Below are 19,990 nucleotides of genomic sequence, written 5' to 3' on the forward strand. Positions count from 1 at the left end.
TATTTTTTTTATTTATCAGATAGTCGATCTGAATTTCAGCATCTGCATACCTTTGACTGAGCTGCTTGTTATTATTAGGGTACTAGTATTTATTTCTTGGCCAGCTGTTTATTAACTTAGCTATAACTGCTGAGCGCTCATTTGTCACCGCTTTATATATTTTGTCTAACTTGACGCATTGTCTCAGGTGGGCCAAACACTTATCTATTTCTGTGCTCTTCTGTTTTCTGTTCTCGATCAACAAGCAGAGTCCTCAAGGGATCTGAACGAGCGGCTCTTGTGTGTGACGACAACGGCGGAAATATTTTTTCGCTGTTCAAAATGGCAGCGTCTCAATCAGGAAGTGGAGAAAACAACTACGAAGAATAAGTTGGATAAAATTCCCTATTTCTGTTACTTTGACGCGAGTCTTCGATCAAAATCAGGCCGTGAGCTCGGGGTTTGGTTTGAGAATAGGAAACACGTCAACGGTAAGTGTACTTCGATTATATTGGGAAAATGCGAGCGACACATCGGCAGTAGCCTTATAACAAGATGCGTTCAGGGCAGCCTCTCCTAGGCGCGCACGTTTTTTACGACGGGCTACGCCGGCTCTTCGGCGCCTGGACTGGATTAAACGAATGGGACGTTATCGATATACATGTAATGTCATGAAACCCATGGAAGTTAGGAGCAAATAAAACACACATAGCGATGTTAATTACTTCGTTATGCTGTGTTCGAGAAAGTCCGGTGGCTATCTTAGCTAGCGTGTTACGGAGTTACACGCTATCGCTTTAATATTAGCCAACCAGCAAGTAATTTGGGTCAATAAAAATTTCCATGCTATCTTTATCATTTAAAGAGAAACAGGTAGCAGTTGCTACAAAAACTATTTTAACACAAATCTGGACAAACTGATATTTTATGTACTAAACTAGAGTGTATTCTCTCTCCAATAACATACAAGTGCCAGGCATGTTAGTGTAAAACGAGCATACCCAAAGTCGGAAAAAGGCTATGAGCTATGCTACCAGAGCTAGCACAATGAGCTATACAAAGTATGGTTGATTTTAGTGAAGTAAAACCAGGTATACTTTGCCTAATCGTTGTTTTCTTGACCAGCAGTCGTACGCGATTTTTCGGTAAGAAAACGAAGCATATTAATTAGAAATATTCAGAAGCCAGTGTTGGTTTGTTTGTTACTCCGTAATAGATATGTCGTTTGTCGTTCACTAAGCTAACAGTAGTGGCAGTGATACTGTACGCAGAGCTTTGGCTGTTTTCCTTTGTGCTGTTTGAAACCAGTGCGTCCACTTTTATCAACACAAGCTGTATTTTCAGCTTATTTAAAAAATGCTGCTTACTTTCATCGCGTAGGCGTACACACTAACTTTAGCTGAATTACAGGAGAGGGAACAACGCCATTTAGTATAATCTCAAAGCAAGTCAAGTTAGTTGAAAAGTACTGTTGTTCTCGGAGACCTTGGGGAGATGTTGCCCCCGTTTGTGCATCTAATGTATTAATTAACAAATGAGACAGAAGAAAGGCTGAAAGTTGTAAGCGTACTTGGTAACAATAAACTTTGTGCGTGTAATACATGTTTCCGCACACTTCTTTTTCATTATATGATTATGACGTGTATGTACCACTGTTAGGAATGTTGTGTTTGTCAAAGAGGTGGCTAAAGTATGCGAGTATTCTGTGCCAGGGTGCTTTAACTTATTATAGTAGAAGGGTCCGGATTAAACACGCCACTGGTCATGTCTTCCACGAATTTAAGCTATATGTTTAATACAGAAAAAAATCAGATTGATGTGGCTGAAACCAAACACATTGGAGCGTTTGGATTTGACTCATAAGGAAATGAAAATGGCTCCCACATAGCTGTCCCCTCCAGTTCTTTCCTGCAATTTTCGCTATTTGGTTTCCACTGTGTTTCTCGCCTGCAGCAAAGGCTAGTCGAGCCCTATGCAAGCCTTGACACAGTAGGTTGCCATGGTGCCTGGCTATTTTTCTAATTATGTCATTCTCCTTTTGTTGATGGATAGTATTTGGTGGCTGCGAAATGAACAACATGCTAGGCTTTTGTCACAGTTTTAGTCAAAAATATCTAAACCCCTGTGATGAGGTCAATGGACTTGGTGTTGTTTGTTGTAAAATCCCTCTTGCAGCTAAATCTCCCCCACTCTCCTGAACTTAAATGGAAACAGACAGGGTTTTTTTTTTTAACTTATTATATCACCTACCCAGCAACTTAAGTACTACACTAGAATATAATGCTTTTACAGATACCCATACATAGAGAAAAGTGGCTTTGAATTTAAGGGAAGTTTTGTTGGTTTGGTTAAAACAAATAAAGTACCAGTTAATCACTCATGTAATAATAGCTACTTTTGGTAACCATGCATACCAGGCTGTATTTTAAGTGCGTGTATAAAAAAAAGGTTTGCATGAGCAATAACAGTGGTTGAGCTCCACTTCTACTTCTGTGTGTGTTTATGCTGAACAGCTCCCCTTTTCTAATTTTCCTCTGTGCCAGACAATTGATGGCTGTCTGCCCTGCAGGGACTCTGAGGGTCACTGCACACTAGATCTGTTGGCACCATGTTTAGAGCCTGCAGGAACTACAAAGATGACACACAGAGAATATGTGGGTGTTTCACATAGCAGGATTAGCAAGTTGCATATGCTTTAAAAGTGTTAAGACATGTCCTCTGAAATTTTTACTATTTTTAAATAGTAATGTATGTTCAGGCTTTGTTTAACGCAAGAGTATTACACATGCAGTACAAGGGTTGCTAAAAGGTCCAGTAACATCCACCGGATGACGTTGGAAAGTTGTTGGAAAGAGTATTTTGAATGTAGATCAAGACACGCTGTTTAAATCATAAAATACAAAAGCTTTACATGTGAAGATTTTACACTTTAAAAAGTAACTTGTAAAGTGTAGTGATTGTGCAAAAACTGTATATTGTAATTTATCTGAAGACATAACAGTCTGCTTATTGTCTGGTTTGTAAATGAAGTGCTCATTGAATGACAAAAACTGAATTGAAAGTAGACCTTCTGATGTCAGGAAAATTTTTTAGGGGAGAGCAGTAAGGGATGTTTTTCACTAATTGCCTATGGTTTCTGCTTTTAGAAAAACTTACCTATGACTCGGGTAAAAGTTTTCAGAATTTACTTTACGTTTACATGATGAGAAATATTTGCAGGGTTATTTTCATGTAGATTATGGTTTTAAAATACTTTCTGACTTGAGATGAAATTGGGAAATTAGTTACTCCTGGTCTTATTGGTTTGGGGAGGCCAAACAGCTGTGATGCACTACTAAGCAATGGCTCATGCCCCCCACTGTTTGTGATTTGGCCTCCATTCTCCTTCAGCCCTTGTCTTTGCTAGCTTGTTCCCCCTTTCTCCAATTGGTGCCAGTGATAAATCTCATTTATTGCCTTTGGGTTGATTAGAGTGAGAGTAAAAATGTGAAGTGGAGGAGGGGTATCGGCCCTAGGTAATTCGTTTGATTCAGTTCCTGCTTTCCTGGAATCTGGGCTTCATTAGGTAATAGTTCGTGTACTAAAAAAAATATAAATGTTTGGTGATAGGAGAGTGAAAGCACAAGTAGGAGTTGTTATGAATATGTGGCAATGGGGCTCACCTCTTACACTGTATTATGAAACAGCCTTTTATGATAGGCTGTCTGAGTATCCCCTGTCCCCTTTCCAGACCTGGAGCCCATGTGGATCTCTCCCAAGCCACATCAGAGGTTCGTGAGACATGACTGAAATGCAGGAGAGCATACCACACTCTGGCATGCCTCGTTGCTTTACTTTATGATTTTCTGTGGAAAAAGTGTGTCAGAATACTTCTAAGAAACTCAGACAATGATTTCAAACTGGGACTCATCCAGGAATTAGATATAAGAGAAATGTTAGTCTCCACATAGATTGATAACCGAGTACAGTGCGTGTCAGTGTTTCAGTTATCAGACTAGATCCATATCTAGCTCCACATGGTAACTAGGGAAGAATAAGAAGAGTGGTTAATTATATGCCAACATACAACCTAGTTTGTGAAATTTTTTTAAATGCGTGAAAGGAAATTTGAGGTGTAAATTTTTTTTTAATGAACAATTTAAAATAATGTGTTTTTATGTCTGCTGTTGACCCTTGTTAAACGAGCACCCTACTGTGTTTCCCTGACATGTATTGAACCTAGTCCTATATTAAAAAACGTGTTCAGTCGTGTAAAACTAGGATTAGTTCATGTCTTGGTAACAGAGCCATAGAGTTTAGACCTTTTAATTGTAAGTATAGTAGTTTCAAGTGAATTTAAGATAAAGTTTTTATTGAAATTACACATTAATGCTTCTTTGCAAGTATTTAGAGGTCAACTGATACTGGCTTTTTGGATCTGTTGCAGAGAATGATTGTGGGAATAAATAATAATAATAATAATAGTAACCGGTATTGTATGTCAGGGATGCATCCTGAAAGTCGAGGACTCAAATCATCAGTCAAAGATTGCTGAATATACTTAGTGGACCATTCGTTGACAACATGCTGCATTGCGGTTGAACGTTAAGAGAAGTTGAAATTGAAGGTGAAGTGAAACTTTTTTACCTGCAGAGGCTTTCCTTTTAGGTAACTTGTCTGACGTTAAGTTTAGTGTTATGGGAAGTTTGAAACCTGTGTGTGTGTGTGTGTGTGTGTGTGTGTGTGTGTGTGTGTGTGTGTGTGTGTGTGCATGAGTGGGTGAGTGCAAAAGAGAGAGAGGAATTAACGTTACCAGTAGCCATAGATACTTTGAAGTTTATGCCAACAGCAGTGATTAATTACTATAATCCACCATAAAGTTTCTAGACATGTAATAGTATCAGCGAAGTCTTCAGTTATGTGTTGTATACTAGTTTTTTCTGTCCCATAAGAATGGAAATAACAGGCTTTGTCATGCAACTTTATGATGCTGTTTCTCTTCCTGCCCCTCATTACTGCAAAGTTGTTCCAAACATTCAAGGTTACCAGCTAGTAAACCAGACTATAGACACAGTAGCATTTCAAACCTTAAAAGAATTTAATGCAAGAGCTCACATTTCGAACAAGTGTTTGGTGCCTTTGTGCTTAAAGGTTAGCTTCTTTAGTCATTTTACAAATATGTTTGATCCCAACGTCTAAGGTTTCCCAAAGTTGTCAGTGTGAGTAAATATTTGTCCTTCCGTAGTAGAGTGACACTGAATTTCCAAGAATATATAATGGGTCTAACAATGAAGGGGGGGAAAAGAAAGACTTGTCAGTCTGTGCGGGTCAGCTTACTCTGATGCATAGCTCAGCCACTTCAGTTTCATGTAAACCCTGAACCAAATCTTAACCTGCCTCATCCTGCAGTAAGTGTATTTGTACTGTTGGCAGTAACTTAATTACCCTTGTCCTTAAAAAATGGCTCAGTTAATGTCACTTGACATCATCCAGTTTGATTTATGTGTATGTGAATGCGTGGCTTTGTTTTTTTGTTTTGTTTTGTTTTTAAGTGAGGCAAGTTAGAGTTTTCCTTGTTTTTAACATATCTGTGACATTTTATGAAGCAGTGGCAATGGTGGAGATGGAATTTGTGAAAAGACCGAATGGATTTGGAGTTATAAAAAGAATGGATTATGGTAAACATTACCACTTACTAAAGTAACACATTGCAGTACTTTACCGGAACTGCATTTGAATATTGTCTAAGTAATGACATAATACAAGTTTTTGAAATTTTTCTTTTATTGAGCATTGTGATAAAGATGGCAGTTTTTTGTTTATTCAACTTTTCTTCAAAGATCCCCCACCCAAAACATCATTGACATGTTAGCCTTTTCTGACAGAATTTGTACTGGGCCTCATATTCATTATTTAAATGAGTTCCACACAGCACTTTTCATCGGTTTTAGTCATATTTGGCTTTGCATGTTTTCTCTATTGTTTTAGTTTGCATTTTGTCCTCGGTCTGTCTGTGCTTTTGTTTTTTCTCTTCTCTTTTCTCATTACCCAGCCAGTTTCAGTAGATGACTGCAATTCCTGGAGTCTTGGTCTGCTGAAGATCTGTTCCTATTATAAGGGAGTTCTTCTTTTCCACTGTCGCTGAGTGCTGATTGTTTGGGTTCCCTCTATAGTATTGTAGGGTCTTTACCTAACATTATAAAGTATGACACATAGGGTTTCTGGATGGGATTACTTTACCATTTTATTCTACTTCAGAATAGGGCTGCTCGATTATGGCAAAAATGATAATCACGATTATTTTCACTGAAATTGAGATCACGATTATTTGACGATATTTATTTAACCCTTTAAGACCTACTATAGAACCAAGTCCGCCAGAGCTTATATTATTTTTTTACATGTTGTAGTGCCATTTGTGGGAGCATTTCAAGTTGCTAAATAACTGTTATAGCCCATATTTTAATAATATGTATGCATTAAGTCCATAGTAACTACATTAATTGCAAAAAAGTGCAATAAACTACAAAAAAATTTATATCGTTTTTGTTTTGTTTTTTTTACATATATTTCTACTTGGAGAAATTTAAGAGGTTTATCCCTCAAAACTTTAAATACAAAAAAGTTGCAAAAAATAGTTTACAACAACAGGAAATTTATTTTGAGTGTCTTCATAGTTTTATTTTGGAGATACACCAATTTTTATATACTGCAGGAAAAACAAAAAAAAAAACAATCCTATGATGCAAATTTGCAAAGAAAACAGCATGTGCATCAAAATAAACTATTTCCAGCAGTGCAAACATCCCAGAAACTATTCAGAAAAGTCAAACATGACCAGTAGAGGTTTTTAAGGCCTACAAGTAAAAAACTACATTTCCGCGAAAATGACGTCACTTCCGGTTTCGGCCAGGAAATGGCGGACATGCGACAGTTCGCGCTGACGTTTGTTTCACTGTGGGAAGTGTTACGAACAGCTGATCGGATCGGCAAAGCGTGTTTCTGGAATATTATGTTTTTGTTCCTGCAAGCGCTTTTTATGCAATTTTTGCAAAGCTTTATGTGGAAGGAAACCGTGACCGAGGACAAGCTGATGGCATAAGATGTAAGTACAACTCCTCCGGTTTCATATGCAAAACAAATTATTGCGCTAGCTTACGTGGTTCAGGTTCTACAGGGATTTAAAAATAGTTACACAAAACGGAGCATGCTGCTCTGACCGGCTTTAAAGGGTTAACAATGACTTTAAAAAATAATATAAAATAGTGTGCAACACCACTGAAGTTTTTTTTTTTTTTTTTTTACCTCTCTTTTCAACCAACAGCAGTCACTCTCCTCTCCAAATAACTTCTGCTTAGCTTTCCGAGCTTCCCTCGGGTCCTCTTAATCAGCGGTCTCCAACCTTTTTTGCGCCACGGACCGGTTTATGCCCGACAATATTTTCACGGACCGGCCTTTAAGGTGTCGCGGATAAATGAGGGAGGGGCTAATAATCGGCTCAGTCATTTTTAATGATCGTTGAAAGCCCAGATCGTAATCGTGATTAAAATTCGATTAATTGAGCAGCCCTACTTCAGAATAGTGTAATGCATGGTGACACTTTAAATTTAGATATATATTGTTGCTTTTTCACCTTACTGTCATCTTACGTTTACACAGCAGATCAAAGCCGCTGTGTGCAGTCTCTGCTGGTATCTGGAACACCTGAGCACAATGTGTTATAAGGTGTTTCATGTTCCTCGTATAATTTTTCTGTAAATCTCATAACAGTGTATGCTCTTTGACAAGCTGTTCATCAAAATAATCTGTAGTAATTAAATAAAGAGCTTATTCTGTGATGGGGCCACCAAATTGCAACTTTAATTCTGACTGACTCATCTGGGACTTGTCATATCATACAGTAGGCACTTGTTCTTTGTAATTATTTTCAGTTTACAGTAATTTGGTCTTCTGATCACAATGATATAATTTTTTGAACATGCTTTGCCTGTCTGATTTATTTTCAGCATGGCTTGTTGGTTTCAAGTAGTGTTGTTCTAGAGTATAAAGGCAGCCTAGTCAGTGAGCCAGCTCCTATGTGAAATAAAAAGGATGAACTGAAGTTTGCAAAGTGACATAGACAGCCAAAGATACACTCCTGTGAGCTGTGCAAATGGTGCAATATTTTCATGCCTGCCAGATAACTGAGGTCAGTTTTAGTGGAGCAGAGAGTACTGTCTGGACTTGAACCGTGTTAGGGCACAGTTCACAGTCCAGACTATTTCGTTTGCCTGTGCTGTGTTGTTTGCTTGTGAACCATGCATCTGCTAGCTTTTGTTGGGTGTTATGACTGACTCTCTGAATAACCATGGCTGAGAGGGGTGGTTATGGGGGTGGAGATTCAGACGCATTGAGCCAGCTGCCTCCAATCGGCAGCAAAATCTCTTTGGAGTTCAGACTGGGTGAGAGGCAATAGCTAACGCTACTGGCTTCCATGCACAGGATGGAGGTGGAAAGAGGAATGGACGTAAGGGAAACTGGGACATGGAGATATATACACCATATACTGGGTTGCCACACAGCAGGAGGAACTGTAGTGGAAAAAAGAAAACAACTGGGCATTGGTCGAAAGAAAGGAGTTAGGCATAGTGCAGTAATCATAATATGTTATTTTCACATTAGAATGCAACGTTAACTGCATTTTAATATTCATACAGCAGTATATATCATAAATGACTTTAAAATGGCGCAAGGAACAATATTTTAAATCAGCCAAGACACATACATGATGAAAAAGTTCACTGGCTTTGCTTATATAGGTGTGAGTAAAAATCCTTAAGAAATATCACAAGGAGCTGAGCTTTTTTAAAAAAAAAAAAATGGTTTAATATTTTTTGTGGGGGAGTAAAATAAGCTGTTGTCTATTCACCTAAAAAGTTTAACCAGAGTAGTCAAGGCAAAAAAACTGTGCAACACTAGCATACGCTATCATCCCTCTATTCTGAGGAAATTAGATGACAGAGGAAAACGGGGCAAAGAGGCAGCTAAGTGGATCGTTCTCTCTTTGATCAAGTCAGCCTTTGATCTATTTCTGGTGAGCTGGTGGTAGAAGTAGAGGGATTTGCTCCTAAATGAGTGCCATCAGGCAACTGTAAAGCATTGTTTTACTCCTTTTTTGCTCTTTTGCTCTTATTATTATCCAAATTGTTTTTGCCCTCACCTTTTTTCTCTCCGTACTCTTCCTGTTCTCCGTTATCGCTCCTTGTTCTTATTTACCACAACAAAGCCATCCTCTCACCCACAAGAGCTCGATTAAGTTCTCACTTTAAGGATAAATTACTTTAATGTCTCATTCAGCTTGTGTTTGTGGCCACAAAGATATTCATCATCCCGGCAAAATGGTGCTGAATAACCATTTGGAGTTGGTTGATGAAGATGTAATTAGGATTAATTGGTATTCACTTGCAAGCAGCGAAATCTGTGAACCCAGCCTTTCATTTAGAGCAGACCATTCAAATAAATGCCCATTTGTTTTATGAAAGGTGTTCCTGTGTGCTGTCCCAGTCCGTAGAGGCTCTTTGATAAATATTTGTACAAGAGAAATGCAGTAACAACAGACTCCTAAAACCAAATTTGTTTCCATTTCCCGACTTTGATAAGACAGCTGATTCAGTTACACCGTTATTCGATCATTATTCTCTATCCAGTGTCCTACTCAGTTACTGGGCTGTTAACAGTCCCTTTACGGCAATGCTGAATGGAATTTCCTTTCTGGCAGTGGGAACCGGGAAAGATAGGTAGCTAATGTCTGTGTCCTTCCATGTATGTGCTTAAGGGCTTGCGTCATGTCTGTGCATGTGCACACCGTGTCAAGTATGGACCCTTTGTGTTGAAAAAGGTGCTGATTAATAATGTAGGCTGTTTTGAATGATGGCATCCAGCGTTTCCCTGGGAAGTAACTTGTTCCTTTTATGAATATTTCATCACAGCAACTAATGAATCCAGCCAGTCAAGCCAATCATAACCAGCCAACAGCCCCCTTGCTGCTTTGGTGTAGTGTAGCTGGGCCCTAATCATTTCTAACCTGATTACTGGTGATGCTGATGGACTCAGATGGGTCATGAGTAAGTGGTGTACATTGAATTGAATGTTTGTTGTTATCCAGCTTGTTAGTAGTAAAGACAGAGACATACTACAACAGTATACAGAGTGACAGATGCCAACAGAGGGCTGTCTACATATTTCTACAGTACCTGCAATAAATGTGCAGTTACGTTTTTTTTTTTTTCATGAATCCATTTTTTACAGACCTACCGTTTAGTCAAATGAGCCCCTGGGCTTCACCTAAAAAGCACTGCTGCAAGAAACATTAAAGGGCTATAAAGAGATGCAAAATGACTACAGGATATGCTAAAAACCCAAGGAAACCTGTCCCTATGTCCTAGGGACTGTGTAATGTCCCTATAAGTCCCTAGGGCATATAGGGACACCACATGACAACTGTGATGTGGTACTAGATGGGAAAAGTAGGGGACTTTCACAAGTATTTGCCAAGGTGCTTATTGTCTCATGTAATGTCCATGGTAACTTTGGGAAAAACAGACTCATGTGAAATAACTTTAATTCCTTTTTCCTGGCATTTCCACTCATAGATTTCTCCACACTGGTACTGCAGTGACCTCAGAGGTTCAGCTGCACAATAGCATCAGCTGTGTCTCCTCCAGACTGGTTCATCTAGTACTTTTATGCACCTTACTGAGTGCATAGAGCACTTAACAAAAAACCTAATAAATATATAGCACGTACAAAGGCGCTGAAAAAATTGGTTGACATAATGAGGTTTTGACACCTTGTGAGCCGCAAGGAGCTGATTATGCAAATGTGGTTAATGAATGAAGCACAGCTAAACTTCTGAATACTTCCCGTAACCCTACTGAAAAGAAAAGATGATATTAGTATGATTTGAAGTAAAGGAATGCATATTAATGCTACAAGACGGGGGATTAACTATAGTGGGTAAACTGCATAACATGGGATATCATTTATTTACTTTTTGCACTGGTCTTGGTCTTGAAAACAGGATATGGCGCATCTGAGATATCTTGCTTTCATAAAGGAAGACATTTATATATTACTAGATCTAAAATGTATTAAGATAATGTCTACAGAGTTACTTCATGTAAAGCATAGAGCATGATTTCATTATGAGTCAGGAAGAGAAAAAAATCACTGTTTGTGAAATTCTGATTGTCAGTATCAACACTCCACATGTGAGTTTTCATTTGTCAAGTGAGGTGGCACACACGCGCTAGGCAGGGTGGTGCTTCTCCTCGTGAGTGTTAATCGTGATTTACCAGCTTAAGGAAGTCACACTTCCCTGGATGATCTCCATGTGCTCTGGCAGCCACAAGGCCACCAGCAGTCAGTCAGCTAGTTCAGTATATGCCAGACTCCCTTTTCACTCTCATTATTGGTACTTGCAAGCTGATAGTGGATTGTGTAACAGGGTGGTGGTGCAAACAGGCAGGCACATATCATGTCTTGGAAATATTGTTTCTAAAAATGTCATGTTACTAAATGTCCACATTTGTGAAAGGGCTGTTTGCTTATGGCAAAAAATCATGCCTATGAGTTTTTCTGTCAATTCTGTGATAACAGTTATGAGTAACAAGATAACTAAGAAAAATCATGCTTTTGCTAAACTTTTTAAATGGCCAAGCAGCAGCAGGCACACATGTCTCAGGAAAGCTGCACAGGACCCACCAAGAAGATAGAGTGCCCCTGCAGGTTCTCCTTCGGAAATGTTGTTATTACTTTTACTTCCTTTATCTATATCTTGTTGATTAAAGGCTCTTTTTGAATTATCTTGGGTGAAACGGTGAGTGAGTTGGACTTTTAGGGAATTGCCAAAGTGCACAACTGTAAAGAAAAAATGGTAACTACATTTATTACATAAAGCAAAATGCAAATTTATGGTTAAACAATAATCGTATATAAGATATCTTGTTTTCACAATTATTAGAAGCCAAAATTATATTTAAAGAAAAATCACATCGTCCTAGTTTGTAGCCTCTTAAGTTAATAGTGTGTGGATTTGTTTCAGGTTTTAAGGATTTTGCAAATACTGCAGATGAAGTGGCCTAATTTGTTTTTAGTGAGCTCTTGCATCAGACCACCCAGGAAGAGGGAGAGAGATGGACTAGGAGACTCACATGGGAGAGGGCTGCACAAAAACCAGCAGTAACCTCTGACTTAATTAACAGATTTAAGAGATTACACTGCAGAGTGCTTGCTTTCACTTGCTCTGTTACATTTTTTGTAGGACATTAACCTTTTTTTTTTTCCTTTTTTGTAGCACCCTGTACCTTAAAAAAAAGAACTGCATGAATTGTGTATGTTGAGGAAACTCCTTGTGCCCCTTGCATTACAGTGGACATTTTTTGTTTTCTTCTCACTGCCCACTACTGCCAGCCCTCTTCCTTCTGCAGATAGCCCTCTTCATCACACCCCTCTTCCTCTCTGCAGGAGTTAGGAGTAGTAGGGGGGTTTTCTGTTTTCCGGTAATGAGAGACCTTACAGGAAGGGCAGATCTGGGACCACAGTTACAATGATCAGTATCGATTATCCTCCGGAGCTCTCTGGAGGGAGAAGGGGGAACGAGGGACATTTTCTGTTGCTAAGAGACAATAACTGGCATGGTACTAGTGGGTGACGTGGGTTTAGGTGGTAGGGGGGACAAGAGACAGGGCATTATGGGAAGCAATTCTGCCTTTTAAATCAATGAGAAAATGCATTGGTGGACTTAGGCTAGTATTTGAAGATGAAGAGGCTATGGAACGATGGAGCTCCTGTCTGCTAAGGCTAATGAGGAAGACTGAGTGGTTCTAGCTATGACAATTCTTGACTTAGATCAGTGGGCTAGCTAACAAACATCTACTATACTATGATGTTAGTAAGGAATTACATAAATGTTGTAACTGTAGTTTCATGGACATCATTTCAAAACAGCAGAATTCTAAGTGCTACATTGTCTGACATCTAATGGTTAAAAGCAATAAAAACTGCTTCTCGTGTGTGCTTTTTTGAACTTTGGTTCTTTGTGGAGAACGCTGCTGTTGTTTTACTTGTGTTTAGAAAAACTTTATATCCCATCAGTACTGGATTTAATGCATCATATCTTCACCCTTGGGATATATGGGCTTGGCTTTTTTAAGGACTCTTGTGTTTCTATATCATCTGTGTTAGTCTCTTTATCTGCTAGCCAAAAACCTATGCAAATGGACTCCTGTGCAGTACCATAAGGCCCGCATGTTTCAGCAGAACGTTGGTATCGGCCATGTTAACTGATACTATCAGCAATTAAAATGACATCATTGTAAGCAGGCGATGTTTATGTGTTGTGTTACATCCATTTTTTTGATGGCTAAAAGTAGGGTAATGAAGGGCTGAAAGAGCTTAAAACTGTGTTTTTATAATAAAGATTTCTTTGTTTCCCTGCAACAAAAGGGGATAAAATAAGAACAAAAGAAATAAATACTTCAGTATTGGGCATTGGCCAGACATGATGGAGCCATAATGTTACAGCTGAGTTAGTGATGCCGAATTGGTTAGGAAATTGAATGGTGCACAACAAGTGCAAGCAAAACCAAAGCGTGGCGTGCACTAGGAGCTGTGATGACACTTTTGGCATGCATTTGCAAAGCACTGTCCTTACGTTGCTACACTAAGTAGATTTATGCAACACCAGCATGTCCTCACAAGGCTCCCAGTACACAGTCTCTGACTCCCTTGCCTTGCTTTTGTCTCCCTGCTTTGAGCTGCACTTTCTAGGGTGAAATCCGGCCATACATATTCAAAAAATATCTAATTTCCTTTTGCTTCAGACCTCCTGCCTAGGAAATTTGCCAGTTGGTTCTTTGCATTGGGCTTCCCCCTCATTTGTTTCACCTTTATCCAGACAGTATCACACAGGCAGCCCGAAGTGGAAAATGGCCTCCCTTTGTGTGTATTGGCTCTGCTAGTGGTGACTATCTTGGGCCAGGCCTCTGTCTCTGTCACATACACTGACTTGCACACACTTGGACACACAAAGTCCTCCTTATTTAGACCCTCATGAACTCTATTAGGATTTATTACCTCAGCTTTGTCCCCAGTGAACATGTCTGGTCTGTGTTCCAGATTGGGGGCAAACTGGAGGAGGGAATGAAGGAAGGACAAGGGGAAGGAGGGTAGCAGTTTGAGTAGTAGTGTTTCTAATGTAACACAGACATGCTTTGTAAAGTGCTAAAACATTGGATCCCATCTGGTGAGATTCATTAGAGATTTGTTAGGCTTGTGGACTTTAAGTAGCAAAAAACTGACTTTAGTTTTATATATTGTTTATGTGATCTAGTTGGAAATCGCAGTTTATGGATTTAGATCCCATATAAGAGAAAAGAGGTTCTCTAAAATATACAGAGATATTATACTTGATATTAAATAATTTAGCTAATTGAGCCAAAGCAATTATTGTGCTGCATTCAGTTTTGCAATCGCTCAAATGCTTTTCCATTCAGGTTTTCCCTTTGTATATTTTTGTAGCTCTGTGTGTTTAAGATTGACAATGTTAAGGTATAGGCTTTACAGCATTTTAGGAATCTGTCTGCATATCTACGAGTTGAGTTGTAAGATACACATATTTTACGACATGAAAGGTCTTGTGAGTACACACTATTGGTGGTTTTACTGGCTGGAATTTGGCTTTGGGGGTTACTGAATGTGTAAGCAGTGGTCCTCGTCCAGCAGAGAGTGACACTCAGCGGCAGAAAGCTGTGCCATTTTCTGTTAATTCTGAACATTTGTTATACAATAATAAACCAAACCAATAAACACAACTGGTTTAAACATAATTTATTATAATTGATTTTCTTTTATTTATTTTTGGACCACCATGTCTGTATTAAATACTATTATGTTATGTTTGTTATTTAGCTTGTGCTCATTATAGGTTTATCCAGCGCAGTGCACACTGCTGTGGACCTCTGGCCATGATTTTAATTGGTTCTGTAATGAATGTGGAATCTTCAGTGATGTTGGATGACAACCAGCTAATGAGGACTGTCCATCAATAAATATCTGCTCAAACTCTGCATTATGAATAGAGATGGCACGATACCACTTTTTTATGTCCGATACCGATACCGATATCATAAATTTGGATATCTGCCGATACCGATATGAATCCGATATAGTGTTTTTTAATCAACAAAACTGTTTTTTAAATATCTTGCTGCATTTTGTATAAGTTCATACTCAAGTTTAAAACAACAACTACACTAAAGCTATTCTGTTATACCTGTATGCAAAAAAAAATATTTCATAGTTCAGCAATACTGATCAATCTAAGAAACTTAAACCTACACCATCCTCCCTATTCTGGTATTTTAAAGAGTACTTAGCATAAATATTAAGCAACCTAACTAATAGGGTTCCAACTCCCAGCAACAACAAAAATAAATAAATAAAAAATAGGGAACCACCCCTCACGCGCCACCTCATGATGCTTAATCGACGTAATCAACCTTAATTTGATGCAGTGTGAAAAAAAATGCACAGAAATCAATTATTTTTCAAGAAATATTAAATAGATTCAACATCTTTCTTCAACAAAATTGCAGACTGCACAGATGGTACCTTCCCAAAGGAAAAAGTACTATAGCTTACTAGGGTATATATATTAGACTTAATAGTTACTATATACAGTAATTGACTTCTATTCATTTTACATCAAATTAAAACTTTGGGTGTCAGATAATTATTTATTAAAAGCTCGACATTTTAAATGAGAATAAGAAAGAAAAGTATGTCTTTGTGCCCCCTTTTCCCTGTTAATGCCCTATCAGCCCCCCTGGCTAAACTTTGCTAGATCCGCCCCTGCACAGTTACCAGCGTCAGCTACGTAGAAAAAGATCCTTGAGTAGAAAGTAATATTAAATACATTCTAACAACAGCTGATCAAGCTTAAACGTGCTGCTGTTGTTCAGCCGCTGGTTTCCTCTTTCTGGTGCAAAGTGGGCCAAAAGCAAACTAGAGACACGGACTCGCGACAGAAAAGCCGATCAGCTGATCCTTAAGCAGTTTCATGATTGAAGTAGCAGCAAGAAGAGGCAGTCGCTCCATATATCGTTTGTTAAGCTTAACGCAGGAATGCTTTACAAACATTCAGAGATGGACTTACACACTTGCTTTACTTCTCTCGGGATAACTTTGTCGGAGATGAAATGCCGGGTTGCTAGCGAAGCTCCAAATGCTATCCAGACCATCGACAGGTCCCGCATGCCACAGCCGCTCTATCACGTGATGCATACTGCTCCGACGTGCTAACGTTCTGAGGTGAGTTACGGCGTGTTGCAAGTTTTGTGAGGTGCTTTCGTGATATTTAATGGATCGGATTACATTTTTTATTTTTCTCCGATATCCGATCCAGTAATTTAGGTCAGTATCGGACCGATACCGATACGTAATATCGGATCGGTCCATCTCTAATTATGAATAAGATTTGAATTCAGTTTGTGTTCTGACAAATGTAGCAGCCCTAAAATGTAAGGCCAATTGCTTTTTAATTTATCTTCATATTACCATTTTATGGCCTGTAAATGGCCTGTATTTATATAGCACTTTACTAGTCCCTAAGGACCCCAAAGCGCTTTACATATCCAGTCATCCACCCATTCACACACACATTCACACACTGGTGATGGCAAGCTACATTGTAGCCACAGCCACCCTGGGGCGCACTGACAGAGGCGAGGCCGCCGAACACTGGCGCCACCGGGCCCTCTGACCACCACCAGTAGGCAACGGGTGAAGTGTCTTGCCCAAGGACACAACGACCGAGACTGTCCGAGCCGGGGCTCGAACCAGCAACCTTCCGATTACAAGGCGAACTCCCAACTCTTGAGCCACGAACTCCCAACTCTTATATATAGGCCTATTTGCATAACCTATCATATTTTGTAAATCATTTTAGTGCTTTATGACATATTTGAATTTCTCTATTTCACTATTTTTTCTCATAAACTGGACTCTGTTTATATGGCTATGCCAGACATAGTCTTTCTAAAACATATTTTTTTATGACATTGTCACGGCTGGCGGAGGGAGCCGTGTGGTGTGGAGGAAAAGGAGGACCCAAAATGCAGCAAACTGATGATACGAGTGACGTTTTATTTACAGGGTGGTAGTGGCAAAAACAGGCAATGAAGCACGAGTAATTACAAACGGAAACCTAAACTGGGAGAAACTAAGTGACAAACCTGGGACCATACAAAGGGGTGCGGGGCAGAGAGACGCAGAGACAGGAACACCATAGACCGCAGATGAATGTAGATTAACGCAGTGATACATGGATGAACGCAGACGAGCCGACAACGAACACAGACCGACACCCACTAAATATACACACACAAGGTAATCAGGTAATCACACACAGGAGGGAAGAACAGCTGAACCTAATACACCCGGGGACCGGAGGAGACAAGCTGAACACAATAACAGACACAGACCTTCAGAACAGAACAGGAAATCCAGAACACGAGCCTTCAAAATAAAACAGGAAACAGACTGATGTACAACACAACACGGGGACATGAACAGAGCACCAAGGACAGACACAGGTAGGGCTGACAATACACCAAACTTCAGGTTAACCCTAAACTAATACAGATCAGAAAAAACGCAAAACGCTGGGTCAACGACCCAGGACCATGACAGACATGGTTTTATGGATGCCGTTTGTTGAATAAAAAGAACAAAACTAAAATTACAAAACATGTATAACTGTCAGATTATATAAAATGGGGTTTGCATTATAGGCTATTCTAAGAGCCTTTTCTCTGTGTATCCATCACTGCAGTTGCACATGGGCCAAATACTTCAATTTGAGATTTTGAGCTTTTTTATTGCTGAATCTGACTTTAAGTAAGCCATTAAGCCCACAGTTTCTGCTGATTTTCATGGCTTATTTATCTTTACACCATCTTCCTTGATTTTATAATTACCATATTTGCAGCGAAACTGCTTGACAGCTTTTTTCCTGTTGCTGTCCTCTTCATTTCCTATATGTCTCATCCATTCCTACTCTTTTTTTCAGGTCATGGACTGCATTTGCCCTTGTTAAAAGCCCTATTTCACACACAGCCAGCACCTGAGTGGTGGTCGGAAAGTCCATAGTTTAAGTCGGCTGGTGGTCATGAGTGAAGCTGTGGTCTGATGCCAACCCTCACCTCAGCGATGGCCATGGACGGGGAGAACTACCTGCATCCAGAAGGCCCTCAGCTGGACAACAGCTTGTTCTCTGTAACCCCCACTAGCATGGAGGTGTGTTTGCATTTTTATATATAGGCCTATTTGCATAACCTCCATAGTTTTTCTTCTTTTATGTTTCACTTATTTAATATTTTTCAAAAAGGCAAAATAGATAAATAAAAGAGCATGTGTCACAAAATGCCACACATTTGGAAATGTGTGGCATTTTGCTGCAAATGTAGTTGGATAATCACTTGAATTTTGGTCTGGATCATCTTAACAGATCTAAAAGATTGTGCTTAAATACATAATCAAACAATCACATTTTCTAATGGTGTATTGTGAACAGAAAAGTAAATGATTCCACTAAAAAGTGATGAAAGCAGGCTTCCACCCTTTTCTGCTGTAATGGGATTATGATTGCTATTCCTGAGAATTTCTTTAAAAAACAAGCAAAAAAACCCCCCACCATACGTGAAACTGAAACTTTCCACCTCTCTAGATTACACTAAGGATGAATGTTATTGAATGCTGTTGAAATCACCGATTATTGGATTGCGCAACTACAGTGAAACATTTTGAAATCATTCCCAGGCATTCTTTGCCATCAGCTGCAGCATTCACTTCTTGGTGGGGTAAAGATGGGATTTATCTAAACAAAGTATTTTGTTTTTAGTATAACACATAGCAAAGTGCTGGTAATAGTATAGACTTATATTAAATTTGGACGAAGAGAAGAGCCTTTCCTGTGTGTTAAAGTCCTAATGCTGCTTTAAGTGATAAGTCTTTTTTTAATCTTTCTTTTTAGAGTTCAATATTTCCCACCCCCACTGCCTGGCCCCTCTCTTCTCACCAGAGTGGATACAGCATACACTGCCCTATGCAGTCTGGAAATCAGTAAGTTACAAGCACAGTTTACAGTATCTTCAAAGTGAATGCTCCATAACAATTACCATATTCAGTAGGGGTGTAGTAGCACATGTATTTCTCTTGAACTGTTCAGAAAGCTGGGTTGGGTATGAAATGCTCTTTTTTTTAATGTTCCCTGGGAGCCTAACAGTTATTGCCAGAAGACTATTTATATCAAGCAAAGTCTACCCAGCACCTTTTGTTGATGTTCTAGCTGTCTTTTTGGGTTTACTAGTTTATCTCAGTTAATTATGAATATGTTTTATTCTTTTTAATGGAAACATTTTTGATATTTGAATGATTTATTTACATTTTCAATGAAAAAAAAAGATATATACTTGACAGTTAGTAGCACTCTAAGCACAGAATGCAGCATCTGAGTGCTGAATGCAGTCTGAAACCAAAGTTCAGACCAAACCCTGAGTTTCAAATGCTGTTACACCCCCAATGTTAAGCATTTAAAACAGGCAGTTTCCTGGTTTCCAAGTTTCACACATGAACTGACAAAATGCACTAGCAGTCTAGGGACTTAAATTATTATAAATTTTTCCTCATGTTGGTGTATTTGATCAATGCATACTTCCCTGAGACAGTGACATCCACATAGCACACAATCACTTCCACACATTTAAATGTGGTCAGTCAGAATGACATTTATATGTGTATCCTACAGCAATACATATAAATATAAAAAGAGCAAAAATTGTGAAAGAATTTTTAGAATTGGTCAAATATAGCTAGATAAGTGTATGATGGTGCTTAACCTCCTAAGCATGCATTTTTAATTTCTCTTTGATATTTGGGCATATTATGTAGAGCAAAATGTAGAGCAAAATTTAGTATTTTGGTCTAGACGACC

General features: G+C 39.0%; 1 protein-coding gene across 5 annotated transcripts in view; it reads left to right on the forward strand.

The window, feature by feature from the left end:
• Positions 1 to 299: 299 nt before the first annotated feature.
• The window catches only part of sbno2b (strawberry notch homolog 2b), a 64,524-nt gene continuing 44,833 nt past the window's right edge, over positions 300 to 19,990 (forward strand). For 3 of the 5 annotated variants that reach the window (XM_014413008.4, XM_004554877.6, XM_014413011.4), the window contains exons 1-3: positions 300 to 470; positions 18,068 to 18,294; positions 19,031 to 19,119. In XM_014413008.4, the coding sequence (XP_014268494.1) occupies positions 18,187 to 18,294; positions 19,031 to 19,119 (197 nt within the window). In that variant the 5' untranslated portion in view covers positions 300 to 470; positions 18,068 to 18,186. Of the gene's footprint in view, positions 471 to 497; positions 1,125 to 16,956; positions 17,592 to 18,067; positions 18,295 to 19,030; positions 19,120 to 19,990 lie in introns of those variants that run through there. The other 2 variants (XM_014413009.4, XM_076880074.1) reach the window with 2 other exon arrangements.

Source organism: Maylandia zebra, linkage group LG23 (genome assembly GCF_041146795.1).
Source record: "Maylandia zebra isolate NMK-2024a linkage group LG23, Mzebra_GT3a, whole genome shotgun sequence".
NCBI classification, from domain to species: domain Eukaryota; kingdom Metazoa; phylum Chordata; class Actinopteri; order Cichliformes; family Cichlidae; genus Maylandia; species Maylandia zebra.